Source organism: Ambystoma mexicanum, chromosome 11, assembly GCF_040938575.1.
Source record: "Ambystoma mexicanum isolate Mex_15411 chromosome 11, UKY_AmexF1_1, whole genome shotgun sequence".
Classification (NCBI taxonomy): domain Eukaryota; kingdom Metazoa; phylum Chordata; class Amphibia; order Caudata; family Ambystomatidae; genus Ambystoma; species Ambystoma mexicanum.
Window position 1 is genome coordinate 1,465,801,247 of NC_090934.1, and position 16,412 is coordinate 1,465,817,658.

At 45.9% G+C, this 16,412-nt stretch overlaps 1 protein-coding gene across 1 annotated transcript in view; it reads left to right on the forward strand.

The window, feature by feature from the left end:
- Positions 1 to 16,412, forward strand: part of TMC3 (transmembrane channel like 3) — a 244,009-nt gene that overhangs the window by 198,013 nt on the left and 29,584 nt on the right. Inside the window, exon 17 of the mRNA XM_069625138.1 lies at positions 6,895 to 7,005. Coding sequence (XP_069481239.1) covers positions 6,895 to 7,005 — 111 coding nt within the window. The remainder of the gene's footprint in view (positions 1 to 6,894; positions 7,006 to 16,412) is intronic.

The window sequence follows — 16,412 nt, forward strand, 5'->3', positions numbered from 1 at the left end:
GTGAGTACTGAAGACTGTTACAAGAAGAAAGACATTCCCCATGTTCCAAAAGACATGAAAACTACTCTGTGAGTACTGAAGACTGTTACAAGAAGACATACATTCCCCATGTTCCAAAAGACATGAGAACTACTCTGTGAGTACTGAAGACTGTTACAAGAAGACTTACATTCCCCATGTTCCAAAAGACATGAGAACTACTCTGTGAGTACTGAAGACTGTTACAAGAAGACATATATTCCCCATGTTCCAAAAGACATGAGAACTACTCTGTGAGTACTGAAGACTGTTACAAGAAGACATACATTCCCCATGTTCCAAAAGACATGAGAACTACTCTGTGAGTACTGAAGACTGTTACAAGAAGACATATATTCCCCATGTTCCAAAAGACATGAGAACTACTCTGTGAGTACTGAAGACTTTTACAAGAAGACATATAGTCCCCATGTTCCAAAAGACATGAGAACTACTCTGTGGGTACTGAAGACTGTTACAAGAAGACATACATTCCCCATGTTCCAAAATGCATGAGAACTACTCTGTGAGTACTGAAGACTGTTACAAGAAGACTTACATTCCCCATGTTCCAAAAGACATGAGAACTTCTCTGTGAGTACTCAAGACTGTTACAAGAACATGTACATTCCCCATGTTCCAAAAGACATGAGAACTACTCTGTGAGTACTCAAGACTGTTACAAGAAGACTTACATTCCCCATGTTCCAAAAGACATGAGAACTACTCTGTGGGTACTGAAGACTGTTACAAGAAGACATACATTCCCCATGTTCCAAAATGCATGAGAACTACTCTGTGAGTACTGAAGACTGTTACAAGAAGACATACATTCCCCATGTTCCAAAAGACATGAGAACTACTCTGTGAGTACTGAAGACTGTTACAAGAAGACATATATTCCCCATGTTCCAAAAGACATGAGAACTACTCTGTGAGTACCGAAGACTTTTACAAGAAGACATATATTCCCCATGTTCCAAAAGACATGAGAACTACTCTGTGAGTACCGAAGACTGTTACAAGAAGACATATATTCCCCATGTTCCAAAAGACATGAGAACTACTCTGTGAGTACCGAAGACTGTTACAAGAAGACATATATTCCCATGTTCCAAAAGACATGAGAACTACTCTCTGAGTACCGAAGACTGTTACAAGAAGACATACATTCCCATGTTCCAAAAGACATGAGAACTACTCTGTGAGTACTGAAGACTGTTACAAGAAGACATACATTCCCATGTTCCAAAAGACATGAGAACTACTCTGTGAGCACTCAAGGCTGTTACAAGAAGACATATATTCCCCATGTTCCAAAAGACATGAGAACTACTCTGTGAGTACTGAAGACTGTTACAAGAAGACATATATTCCCATGTTCCAAAAGACATGATAACTACTCTGTGAGTACTGAAGACTGTTACAAGAAGACATACATTCCCATGTTCCAAAAGACATGAGAACTACTCTGTGAGTACTGAAGACTGTTACAAGAAGACATATATTCTCCATGTTCCAAAAGACATGAGAACTACTCTGTGAATACTGAAGACTGTTACAAGAAGACATATAGTCCCCATGTTCCAAAAGACATGAGAACTACTCTGTGAGTACTGAAGACTGTTACAAGAAGACATACATTCCCATGTTCCAAAAGACATGAGAACTACTCTGTGAGTACTCAAGACTGTTACAAGAAGGCTTACATTCCCTATGTTGCAAAAGACATGAGAACTACTCTGTGAGTACTCAAGACTGTTACAAGAAGACTTACATTCCCCATGTTCCAAAAGACATGAGAACTACTCTGTGAGTACTCAAGACTGTTACAAGAAAACATACATTCCCATGTTCCAAAAGACATGAGAACTACTCTGTGAGTACTGAAGACTGTTACAAGAAGACATACATTCCCATGTTCCAAAGACATGAGAACTACTCTGTGAGTACTCAAGACTGTTACAAGAAGACATACATTCCCATGTTCCAAAAGACATGAGAACTACTCTGTGAGTATTCAAGACGGTTACAAGAAGACATACATTCCCATTTTCCAAAAGACATGAGAACTACTATGTGAGTACTGAAGACTGTTACAAGAAGACATACATTCCCCATGTTCCAAAAGACATGAGAACTACTCTGTGAGTACTGAAGACTGTTACAAGAAGACATATATTCCGCATGTTCCAAAAGACATGAGAACTACTCTGTGAGTACTGAAGACTGTTACAAGAAGACATACATTCCCATGTTCCAAAAGACATGAGAACTACTCTGCGAGTACTGAAGACTGTTACAAGAAGACATACATTCCCATGTTCCAAAAGACATGAGAACTACTCTGCGAGTACTGAAGACTGTTACAAGAAGACATACATTCCCATGTTCCAAAAGACATGAGAACGACTCTGCGAGTACTGAAGACTGTTACAAGAAGACATACATTCCCATGTTCCAGAAGACATGAGAACTACTCTGTGAGTACTGAAGACTGTTACAAGAAGACATATATTCCCCATGTTCCAAAAGACATGACAACTACTCTGTGAGTACTGAAGACTGTTACAAGAAGACATATAATCCCATGTTCCAAAAGACATGGAAACTGCTGTGTGAGTACTGAAAACTGTTACAAGAAGAAATATATCCCCATGTTCCAAAAGACATGAGAACTGCTGTCTGAGTACTGAAGACTGTTACAAGAAGACATATATTCCCCATGTTCCAAAAGACATGAGAACTGCTGTGTGAGTACTGAAGACTGTTACAAGAAGAATACATTCCCATGTTCCAAAAGACATGAGAACTACTCTGTGAGCACTGAAGACTGTTACAAGAAGACATACATTCCCATGTTCCAAAGACATGAGAGCTACTCTGTGAGTACTGAAGACTGTTACAAGAAGACATACATTCCCATGTTCCAAAAGACATGAGAACTACTCTGTGAGCACTCAAGGCTGTTACAAGAAGACATATATTCCCCATGTTCCAAAAGACATGAGAACTACTCTGTGAGTACTGAAGACTGTTACAAGAAGACATATATTCCCATGTTCCAAAAGACATGAGAACTACTCTGTGAGTACTGAAGACTGTTACAAGAAGACATACATTCCCATGTTCCAAAAGACATGAGAACTACTCTGTGAGTACTGAAGACTGTTACAAGAAGACATATATTCCCATGTTCCAAAAGACATGAGAACTACTCTGTGAATATTGAAGACTGTTACAAGAAGACATATAGTCCCCATGTTCCAAAAGACATGAGAACTACTCTGTGAATACTGAAGACTGTTACAAGAAGACATATAGTCCCCATGTTCCAAAAGACATGAGAACTACTCTGTGAGTACTGAAGACTGTTACAAGAAGACATACATTCCCATGTTCCAAAAGACATGAGAACTACTCTGTGAGTACTGAAGACTGTTACAAGAAGACGTACATTCCCCATGTTCCAAAAGACATGAGAACTACTCTGTGAGTACTCAAGACTGTTACAAGAAGACTTACATTCCCAATGTTCCAAAAGACATGAGAACTACTCTGTGGGTACTGAAGACTGTTACAAGAAGACATACATTCCCCATGTTCCAAAAGACATGAGAACTACTCTGTGAGTACTCAAGACTGTTACAAGAAGACATACATTTCCATGTTCCAAAGACATGAGAACTACTCTGTGAGTACTCAAGATTGTTACAAGAAGACATACATTCCCATGTTCCAAAAGACATGAGAACTACTCTGTGAGTACTCAAGACGGTTACAAGAAGAAATACATTCCCATGTTCCAAAAGACATGAGAACTGCTGTGTGAGTACTGAAGACTGTTACAAGAAGAATACATTCCCATGTTCCAAAAGACATGAGAGCTACTCTGTGAGTACTGAAGACTGTTACAAGAAGACATACATTCCCATGTTCCAAAGACATGAGAGCTACTCTGTGAGTACTGAAGACTGTTACAAGAAGACATACATTCCCATGTTCCAAAAGACATGAGAACTACTCTGTGAGCACTCAAGACTGTTACAAGAAGAAATATATTCCCCATGTTCCAAAAGACATGAGAACTACTCTGTGAGCACTGAAGACTGTTACAAGAAGACATATATTCCCATGTTCCAAAAGACATGAGAACTACTCTGTGAGTACTGAAGACTGTTACAAGAAGACATACATTCCCATGTTCCAAAAGACATGAGAACTACTCTGTGAGTACTGAAGACTGTTACAAGAAGACATACATTCCCATGTTCCAAAAGACATGAGAACTACTCTGTGAGTACTGAAGACTGTTACAAGAAGACATACATTCCCCATGTTCCAAAAGACATGAGAACCACTCTGTGAGTACTGAAGACTGTTACAAGAAGACATACATTCCCATGTTCCAAAAGACATGAGAACTACTCTGTGAGTACTGAAGACTGTTACAAGAAGACATACATTCCCCATGTTCCAAAAGACATGAGAACTACTCTGTGAGTACTGAAGACTGTTACAAGAAGACATATATTCCCCATGTTCCAAAAGACATGAGAACTACTCTGTGAGTACTGAAGACTGTTACAAGAAGACATATATTCCCCATGTTCCAAAAGACATGAGAACTGCTCTGTGAGTACTGAAGACTGTTACAAGAAGACACATATTCCCCATGTTCCAAAAGACATGGGAACTGCTGTGTGAGTACTGAAGACTGTTACAAGAAGATATACATTCCCCATGTTCCAAAAGACATGAGAACTACTCTGTGAGTACTGAAGACTGTTACAAGAAGACATACATTTCCATGTTCCAAAAGACATGAGAACTACTCTGCGAGTACTGAAGACTGTTACAAGACGACATACATTCCCATGTTCCAAAAGACATGAGAACTACTCTGCGAGTACTGAAGACTGTTACACGAAGACATACATTCCCATGTTTCAAAAGACATGAGAACCACTCTGTGAGTACTGAAGACTGTTACAAGAAGACATACATTCCCCATGTTCCAAAAGACATGAGAACTACTCTGTGAGTACTGAAGACTGTTACAAGAAGACATACATTCCCATGTTCCAAAAGTCATGAGAACTACTCTGTGAGTACTGAAGACTGTTACAAGAAGACATATAGTCCCCATGTTCCAAAAGACATGAGAACTACTCTGTGAGTACTCAAGACTGTTACAAGAAGACATACATTCCCATGTTCCAAAAGACATGAGAACTACTCTGTGAGTACTGAAGACTGTTACAAGAAGACATGTATTCCTCATGTTCCAAAAGACATGGGAACTACTCTGTGAGTACTGAAGACTGTTACAAGTAGGCATATATTCCCATGTTCCAAAAGACATGGGAACTACTCTGTGAGTACTGAAGACTGTTACAAGAAGACATATATTGCCATGTTCCAAAAGACATGGGAACTACTCTGTGAGTACTGAAGACTGTTACAAGAAGACATGTATTCCCCATGTTCCAAAAGACATGGGAACTACTCTGTGAGTACTGAAGACTGTTACAAGAAGACATATATTCCCATGTTCCAAAAGACATAGGAACTACTCTGTGAGTTCTGAAGACTGTTACAAGAAGACATGTATTCCCCATGTTCCAAAAGACATGAGAACTACTGTGTGAGTACTGAAGAGTGTTACAAGAAAACACATATTCCCCATGTTTCAAAAGACATGTGAACTACTCTGTGAGTACTGAAGAGTGTTGCAAGAAGACATATATTCCCCATGTACAAATGACATGAGAACCGCTGTGTGAGTACTGAAGAGTGTTACAAGAAGACATATATTCCCCATGTTCCAAAAGACATAGGAACTACTCTGTGAGTACTGAAGAGTGTTACAAGAAGACACATATTCCCCATGTTTCAAAAGACATGAGAACTACTCTGTGAGTACTGAAAACTGTTACAAGAAGACATACATTCCCATATTCCAAAAGACATGAGAACTGCTCTTCCGTTAAGGCTAAAATAGAAGTAGGGGATGATCCAAACAAAGTTACTATGAGGACCTTATTGTGACTTGCACAATTGGAGAGGGCTATTCCATTCACAACGACAGTATATGAGTAACTCTGGCTTTAACTTGGCATAAACCTGGAAAGGACCATTCACAAAGTGGTTACTAGGAGTAAGTCTCATTTAAACCCAAGAGCAAGAAAGCAGTGAGTCTGAGTTACTCAGAATATCTTCTTGGTAAATGAAATAGTCCTGTCAAAGATTAAGTAACAGGTAAGTGAGAGCAACTTCTTTGTTAATCGGCCTCTTTACTTGTGTTAAAGCAGCATGGTCTCAAAAGTCTTGGCCTACTGAGTACTGCAAAAACACAGTACTTGCTCACCTCTGACGGGTGATGTGCAAAACACCTTATTTTATGCAACCACTTGAGCATTACATTTTCACTTCATTGCCCAGCCTTATCACACATGCACAAGACATGCCAATTCAGTAAATAGTGCTGTATACTTGGGCTGTCAGCAGCACCAACCATCTTTATTTTGCCAATATTTTCAATGATATCCTACTAAAAAGGATTGTGCTTTCTATGGAATTGTACATGCCATTACCAGAGGTGCTTCCTAATGACTGAGGCTTTCCTCGGCTCTAATTTTCTGGCAGACTGGTCTAACAGCCGCCCTGGTTCCGCAGTCCCCTTGTATACACCGCTCAGTACATGGAAGGAAACGGCACTCGGGATGCTATTAGCTCGCCACAGAGAATGCAGAGGCCTTCTGAGAGCTGAGCATATGCCGCACTGTAGATCTGAATTAGCTCTATGTAGTCTTGGCGACGCGCGCGCCCGCGCTTGCGCACCGCTGCTAATTACCTCACTTTGTTCTTCTGCAGGTCTAATAACTTTTACTTAGCCATGCTGCTTTTTATGCTGTTCCTGTGCATGTTGCCAACCGTCTTTTCAATTGCAAGATATAAACCCTCCATAAACTGCGGCCCTTTCAGGTAAGTTTTCATCCCAATTGGTCTTTGCCGGTTCGATTCCTATATGTTGTACAATTAAGACAAGGTTTGCATAATCTGTGAGCAGATCACCTATCAGATTCATTGTTGTGCATCCAGAGCAAGCCCTGTAGCACTATATTTATTTATTTATTTTGACATTTGTATGGCGCACATAACCCAAAGGCATCTAGGCGCATCTATGTAGCCCAATATCTGTAACCATAGTGTTGCAGTTTAGGACTACCATGATACAGGAATTGATCTACTCATTGAAATCTAATAGTACTTTCTTATTAGTCAAGCATTGTATGTAAGTGGTGAATAGAGGTTTACAAATAATAACCATTTTCGAAAAATACATTATTAGATCTACAAATTATGGTTCAGGACAGGAGCCAAGAGTGGGGGGAACTCTGTGCTTTATTTGTGGGGGTGTTTGCTGGGGCTCAGCCCTATCACTTTGTTCTTATCGGCGGCACTTATCGTCTCAGACTTGGTTGTGATGTGGTGTTTGTTTTGGCAAGTTTCTTTTTTTAACTGTCAGTCGGGAGCAGTCACACCACATGCAACAACAGCGTGCGCTGGCCACATGCCCGTGCATCCTGGGCCCTCTCGTTGCAAATGGTGATGTGATGACCCACGCTGGCACAGTAGCGCCAATTACCCAGGTGCATGAAAGGGGGAATGCTGGGTGCTGCCCCTGTCAGCTGCATGCCTTTGGTGCAGCTCCGCCGCTGCAACAGACAGTGGCACCAACACAGGGGCAATGCCAGGGGAGACGGCCAATGCCAAGGAGGAGTGCCTGTCCTGAGTGCCAACCTACACAAGAAGACATTGCTGCAGTGTTTTCTAGGAAAGTTCACCATTTCAGTAATGATTTCCCCTGCATTTGGCCATCCTTTTGCCAAGGGAAAACAACATGTTTGATCTATTTATTTGTGGCCAAAACATTCTACATGACACCTACAGAGTCAAAGCAACATTTTAATGATGATTATGTGTTTACCGAAGCACTGAACATGTGTCTCATTACAAAACACAACTTCTATGTCATGTTATGTCATGCTATGTTGATTGGTGTTTCTAAATCACACTTTGGCGCTGTCATGGCATCCATCACCCTTAATGAGCCCTTGCAATTTGCAGCTTTAACCTCAAATTAGTTCACCCTGTGTGGAGCAACTGTGGGTGGTGGCAACGGGGGTCAGCTGGCCACCCAATTCTCACAGCTACACTGGAACATATCCGGGCCCTGGGATTCAGTTTGTTTTAGAAATTAAACAACAAAGGAGCTAGAAGGAGAGGCTTGAGCTGGAACTGGGGCGGCAAGGGAGTCACTGAGGAAGGAGCAGTTTCTCAAATATGTGGGCATTGCAGAAATATAAACCTATCTATGCCAAAGCCGCATCTTGGGGTTTTGTTTGGGCAACGTTTAGGCGGTTGCCTGGAATTGACCACGTGGCAGCTATCTGAACATCGTGTCCGGGCATTACCTTAATTCTAGTCCTCGCAGCCTATGACCGGTATCACTATCTCACACTGGCTGAGCTAGGTCATTGCAAGTCAAGTTTCTCACGTCACTGCTGGGCTTCCGTAGCCAAAGCAAGCAGCACCTCAAGCACTGTGCCAACACAACCTGCGCTGGATTTTTTTTTTTTTTGTAGCCCCTTATCCAACACTTTCCTCAAATATTCTAGAGCTGGATGGAGTTTGTTTATAGAATTGCACCAGTCCTATGTTGGGGAGGATCTTTGGTGGGTTAGAAAAATACTGAGTACCCTTGATGTGTTTTCCCCAGCGATTAAATCACATGTAACCGATTTCATTTGCAGAACCGCCCTCTGAAAAGCTGCTAAGTGCGGAAATACATGATGTTCGCTTTTAAGCAACTACTTGCCCCCCATTCCAGGCAATCACCATCTTTTCATTACTATTTCACGAGGCTATAAAATCTAACATGTATTACATTACATTTTGCCAAGTGAAATGATGTACGTGTCTAGCGAGGAGGAAATCCATAAGTGTAGCAATTAGAGGCTTCTCTGAGCTGCATCACTGCTCTAATCCTGAAAGATATGCTGTGTATTAAGTGATTATTTTCTCCCACAGAATATGCTTATAGACAGCAGCACAATTGATCGCCTAGCTCACCAGCAACATGGTACATTCCAGAGTTTGCAACCTTGGTGTTGTATGATAGTTGTAAGGATGAAAGGAGGCGTCTTAGTTATTGTGATGTCCTTTATTCAGCATACGACATCAGTTGCCACATATAGACGTATATGTGGGGAAATCCAACTGGGCAACTGCCTCTTAACTAATGTGTTGCAGCTGGGAGGCTGTCTTGTCTCTTGTTAGGCTGAGGGCCCAATTCTCGGAGGAGCTGGGAGGACACGTCCTCACGCGTCCTCTGCTGCTCCCGTAATGCGCGCCGAGCGTGCGGGGGCGGCCCTAGTGGCCGCGGCCGAGATCTCGCGAGAGTTGCGGCTCTCGCGATATCTCTACACTTGGGCTCAAGATGTTTTGGACTACAACTCCCATCAGCCCCAGCCAGGATAATTTATGGTGAGAGATTATGGGAGTTGTAGTCTGTATCAGCCGCGGGCTACAGGCCTCCAATACTCATTGCCAAATGAAAAAGCACAGAAAGAGTATGTTAAAAACTATACTGAAAAATCCGAAATGGAGATCTAAAAGAAATAAAAACAGAAGCTCTTACGTTTGCATCTATAACAAGTGGAATCCACATATAGTGAAATTTTAAAAGTAGATCACTTTTGTGGCGGGCTGATGCCTGGCGCACCTTTAGGCCACTGGGGTGTGCTGCTGCCATTTTAGGTCCCAGTGTTCGCTGTATAGTTACACCACTAGGCACGTTTCATTACATTGTGGAATTTGAATGCTGCAAAAAGACCCTGTGAGCACCGGCATCGTGAGATCTCGCAACCTTTGACCTGACTAATGACAACACAGGAAGTGACATCACATGCTCTCGGAGCGAAATGCCATTAAAAAAAGTGACATCAATAAATGAAACCATGACATCAGGTTCTGTGCCTAAAATTCACTAGTGCATACGGGGTGCGCAAAAGCACCTTTATCTACACTGCCTCGCACACAAGAGACAGCGCACTATTGCGGGGGCTGGAATGCTGTCCCGGCCATTCTTACAATGAGTCCTGTAATGAGGGGGCACTGTGATGCTCGACTGGCAGTCACCTGAGGGACACATGGGTTCTTTACAGTTAGTGTGGCAAGGACAGCACTTTGAAAATGTAGACGTTGGCGGGAATCGTGGCCCGCGGTTGTCAGCACTTCCTCCTGAGAGCTGTGTAATAAACAACAGCCATTTCCGGAACTGCCCCCCTGGTCATCTCCGGGAGCAGTAGGCAGAAACATGCTAGAATCGGTCACAGAGATGCATGTGTGACAACATGACTACTGCTCTGCAGGAGTACAGGGATGAGTAGTCGCTAAACCACCTGCTCAGCCTCCACAAGTCTACTAAACCAGTAGGCCTGATCAGCCGTCATAAGTCTACTAAACCAGCACACCTGCTCAACTGCCACAAGTCTACTGAACCAGCACACCTCCTCAGCCTCCACAAGTCTACTAAACCAGCACGCCTGCTCAGCCTCCACAAGTCTACTAAACCAGCAGGCCTTCTCAGCCTCCACAAGTCTACTAAACCAGCACGCCTGCTCAACCGCCACAAGTCTACTGAACCAGCACGCCTCCTCAGCCGCCACAAGTATACTAAACCAGCATGCCTGCTGAGTCGCCACAAGCCTACTACACGAGCAGGCCTACTCAGCCTCCACAAGTCTACTAAACCAGCACGCCTACTCAGCCTCCACAAGTCTACTAAACCAGCAGGCCTGCTCAGCCGTCATAAGTCTACTAAACCAGTGCGCCTGCTCAGCCTCCACAAGTCTACTAAACCAGCACACTTGCTCAGCCGGCACAAGTCTACCTAACCAGCACGCCTCCTCAGCCAACACAAGTCTACTAATCCAGCACACCTGCTCAGCCTCCACAAGTCTACTGAACCAGCAGGCCTGCTCAGCCGCCACAAGTCTACTAAACCAGCAGGCCTGCTCAGCCGCCTCAAGTCTACTGAACCAGCAGGCCTGCTCAGCCGCCACAAGTCTACTAAACCAGCACGCCTGCTCAGCCTCCACAAATCTACTAAACCAGCACGCCTGCTCAGCCTCCACAAGTATACTAAACCAGCACGCCTGCTCAGCCTCCACAAGTCTACTAAACCAGCAGGCCTTCTCAACCTTCACAAGTCTACTAAACCAGCACGCCTGCTCAACCGCCACAAGTCTACTGAACCAGCACACCTCCTCAGCCGCCACAAGTCTACTGAACAAACACGCCTGCTCAGCCTTCAAAAGTGTACTGGACCAGCAGGCCTGCTCAGCCTCCACAAGTCTACCAAACCAGCACGCCTGCTCAGCCTCCACAAGTCTACTAAACCAGCATGCCTGCTCATCCTCCACAAGTCTACCAAACCATGCGGGCATGCTCAACCTCCACAAGTCTACCAAACCAGCAGGCATGCTCAACCTCCACAAATCTACTAAACCAGCACACCGGCTCAGCCTCCACAAGGCTACTAAACCAGCACGCCTGCTCAGCCTCCACAAGTCTACTAAACCAGCATGCCTGCTCATCCTCCACAAGTCTACCAAGCCAGCAGGCATGCTCAACCTCCACAAGTCTACCAAACAAGCAGGCATGCTCAACCTCCACAAGTCTACTAAACCAGCACACCGGCTCAGCCTCCACAAGTCTACTAAACCAGCACGCATGCTCAACCTCCACAAGTCTACTAAACCAGCACACCGGCTCAGCCTCCACAAGTCTACGAAACCAGCACGCCTGCAAAGCCTCCACAAGCCTACTAAAGCAGCACACCTGCTCAGCCTCCACAAGTCTACTAAACCACCAGGCCTGCTTAGCCTCTACAAGTCTACTGAACCCGCATGCCTGCTCAGCCTCCACAAGCCTACTAAACCAGCACGCCTGCTCAGCCTCCACAAGTCTACTGAACCAGCACGCCTGCTCAGCCTCCACATGTCTACTAAACCAGCGCACCTGCTCAGCCTCCACAAGTCTACTAAACCAGCAACCCTGCTCAGCCTTCCAAAGTCTACTGGACCAGCATGCCTGCTCAACCGCCAGAAGTCTACTAAATCAGCAGGCCTGCTCAGCTTCCACAAGCCTAATAAACCAGCATGCCTGCTCAGCTGCCACAAGTCTACTAAACCAGCACGTCTGCTCAGCCTCCACAAGTCTACTAAACCAGCACGCCTGCTCAGCCTTCAAAAGTCTACTGGACCAGCAGGCCTGCTCAGCCTCCACAAGTCTACTAAACCAGCACTCCCGCTCAGCCTCCACAAGTATACTAAACCAGCACGCCTGCTCAACCGCCACAAGTCAACTAAACCAGCATACCTGCTCAACCTTCAAAATTCTACTGGACCAGCAGACCTGCTCATCCTCCACAAGTCTACTAAACCAGCACGTCTGCTCAACCGCCACAAGTCAACGAAACCAGCATGCCTGCTCAGCCTTCAAAATTCTACTGGACCAGCAGGCCTGCTCAGCCTCCACAAGTCTACTAAACCAGCATGCCTGCTCAGCCTCTACAAGTCTACTAAACCAGCAGGCCTGCTCAGCCGCCAGAAGTCTACTAAATCAGCAGGCCTGCTCAGCCTCCACAAGCCTACTAAACCAGGACGCCTGCTCAGCCGCCAGAACTCTACTAAACCAGCACATCTGCTCAGCCTCCACAAGTCTACTAAACCAGCATGCCTGGAAAGCCATCAAAAGTCTACTGGTCCAGCAGGCCTGCTCAGCCTCCACAAGTCTACTAAACCAGCACGCCTGTTCAGCCTCCACAAGTCTACTAAACCAGCATACCTGCTCAACCTCCAAAAGTCTACCAACCCAGCAGGCCTGCTCAGCGTCCACAAGTCTACTGAACCATCACGCCTGCTCAGCCTCCACAAGCCTACTAAACCAGCATGCCTGCTCAGCCTCCACAAGTCTACTGAACCAGCATGCCTGCTCATCCTCCACAAGTCTACTAAACCAGCACGCCTGCTCAGCCTCCACATGTCTACAGAACCAGCACGCCTGCTCAGCCTCCACAAGTTTACTAAACCAGCAGGCCTGCTCAGCCTCCACTAGTCTACAAACCCAGCAGACCTGCTCAGCCTCCACAAGTCTACTAAACCAGCACACCTGCTCAGCCTCCACAAGTCTACTAAACCAGCACACCTGGTCAGCCTCCACAAGTCTGCCAAACCAGCAGGCCTGCTCAGCCTCCACAAGTTTACTAAACCAGCATGCCTGCTCAGCCTCCACAAGTCTACTAAACCAGCACGCCTGCGCAGAATCCACAAGTCTACTAAACCAAGTCTACTAATCCAGCACGCCTGCTCAGCCTCCACAAGTCTACCAAACCAGCAGGCCTGCTCAGCCTCCACAAGTTTACTAAACCAGCACGCCTGCTCAGCGTCCACAAGTCTACTAAACCAGTACACCTGCTCAGCCTCCACAAGTCTACTAAACCAGCAGGCCTGCTCAGACTCCACAAGTCTACCAAACCAGCACACCTGCTCAGCCTCCACATGTCTACCGAACCAGCACACCTGCTCAGCCTCCACAAGTCTACTAAACCAAAACGCCTGCCCAGCCTCGTGTGCCAACCTCCACAAGTCTACTGAACCAGCAGGCTTGCTCAGCCTCCACAAATCTACTAAACCAGCATGCCTGCTCAGCCTCCACAAGCCTACTAAACCAGCACGCCTGCTCAGCCTCCACAAGTCTACTAAACCAGCACGCCTGCTCAGCCTCCACAAGTCTACTAAACCAGCAGGCCTGCTCAACCTCCACACGTCTACCGAACCAGCACACCTGCTCAGCCTCCACAAGTCTACTAAACCAGCATGTGTGCCAGCCTCCACATGTCTACCAAACCAGCAGGCCTGCTCAGCCTCCACATGTTTGCTAAACCAGCACGCCTGCTCAGCCTCCACAAGTCTACTAAACCAGCACACCTGCTCAGCCTCCACAAGTCTACTAAACCAACACGCCTGCTCAGCCTCCACAAGCCTACTGAACCAGCACGTCTGCTCAGCCTCCACAAGTCTACTAAACCGGCATGCCTGCTCAGCCTCCACAAGCCTACTAAACCAGCACGCCTGCTCTACCTCCACAAGTCTACTAAACCAGCCCGCCTGCTCAACCTCCACAAGTTTACTAAACCAGCAGGCCTGCTCAGCCTCCACTAGTCTACGAACACAGCATGCCTGCTCAGCCTCCACAAGTCTACTAAACCAGCACACCTGCTCAGCCTCCTCAAGTCTACTAAACCAGGCCTGCTCAGCCTCCACAAGTCTACGAACCCAGCACGCCTGCTCAGCCTCCACAAGTCTACTAAACCAGCACACCTGCTCAGCATCGACAAGTCTACTAAAGCAGCACGCCTGCTCAGCCTCCACAAGTTTGCTAAACCAGCACGCCTGCTCAGCATCCACAAGTCTACCTAACCAGCACCCCTGCTCAGCCTCCACAAGTCTACTGAACCAGCAGGCCTGCTCAGCCGCCACAAGTCTACTAAAACAGCACGCCTGCTCAGCCTCCACAAGTCTGCTGAACCAGCATGTCTGCTCAGCCTCCACAAGTCTACTAAACCAGCACACCTGCTCAGCCTCCACAAGTCTACTGAACCAGCAGGCCTGCTCAGCCGCCACAAGTCTACTAAAACAGCACACCTGCTCAGCCTCCACAAGTCTACTAAACCAGCACGCCTGCTCAGCCTCCACAAGTCTACTAAACCAGCATGCCTGCTCAGCCTCCACAAGTCTACCAAACCAGCAGGCCTGCTCAGCCTCCACAACTCTACTAAACCAGCACGCCTGCTCAGCCTCCTCAAGTCTGCTCAGCCTCCACAAGTCTACTGAACCAGCAGGCCTGCCCAGCCTCCACAAGTCTACTAAACCAGCACGCCTGCTCAGCCTCCACAAGTCTACTAAACCAGCACGCCTGCTCAACCTCCACAAGTCTACTAAACCAGCACGCCTGCTCAGCCTCCACTAGTCTACGAACCCAGCATGCCTGCTCAGCGTCCACAAGTCTACTAAACCAGCACACCTGCTCAGCCTCCACAAGTCTACTAAACCAGCAGGCCTGCTCAGCCTCCACAAGTCTACGAACCCAGCACGCCTGCTCAGCCTCCACAAGTTTACTAAACCAGCACACCTGCTCAGCCTCCACAAGTCTACTAAACCAGCACGCCTGCTCATCCTCCACAATTCTACCTAACCAGCATGCCCCCTCAGCCCCCACAAGCCTACTAAAGAAGCACACCTGCTCAGCCTGCACAAGTCTACTGAACCAGCAGGCCTGCTCAGCCGCCACAAGTCTACTAAAACAGCAGGCCTGCTCAGCCACCACAAGTCTACTAAACCAGCAGGCCTGCTCAGCCTCCACAAGTCTACGAACCCAGCACGCCTGCTCAGCCTTCACAAGTCTACTAAACCAGCACACCTGCTCAGCCTCCACAAGTCTACTAAACCAGCACGCCTGCTCAGCCTCCACAAGTTTACTAAACCAGCACGCCTGCTCAGCCTCCACAAGTTTACTAAACCAGCATGCCTGCTCAGCCTCCACAAGTCTACTAAACCAGCACACCTGCTCAGTCTCCACAAGTCTACTAAACCAGCACACCTGCTCAGCCTCCACAAGTCTACTGAACCAGCAGGCCTGCTCAGCCGCCACAAGTCTACTAAACCAGCACACCTGCTCAGCCTCCACAAGCCTACTAAACCAGCACGCCTGCTCAGCCTCCACAAGTCTACTAAACCAGCAGTGATATCAGTCATAAAGGTGAACCAGGCACAGTCCGAAGGGTGGTCCTCCTTCACGTCTCTCTGTAAGGCAGGCTGAGGGCAGACTATATCTTCAGGAGGGGTGCAAGCTGATAACATCATCATCATTAATGCCTTTATTCCACCAATTGTCAAATATACATCATAACCAATCAAAAATCATTAGAGAAATACCACGTAAAAATTATCCAAAAGAAGAAAAATGCAATCATAGTAAAACCGTGCAATAGCTTTAGTAAAAGGCACCTGATCGAAACTAATGTTGTTAAATACAAAACATGCAGCATCTTCATTTATTTATTTATTTATGAACATTGGTATGGCGTCGGTACAGCAGAAAGCATTGCCAATAAAATCATGGCGCTTGGATAATGTTCTCTCTTATACGCCAAGCACTATTCATAAATATTGCCACCTTATCAGTCAGTCAATACACTTTTATTGGGCATAAAACCCTTAAGTGCACACATTTTTATAATAATACAAGTTCAAAGATTTTCA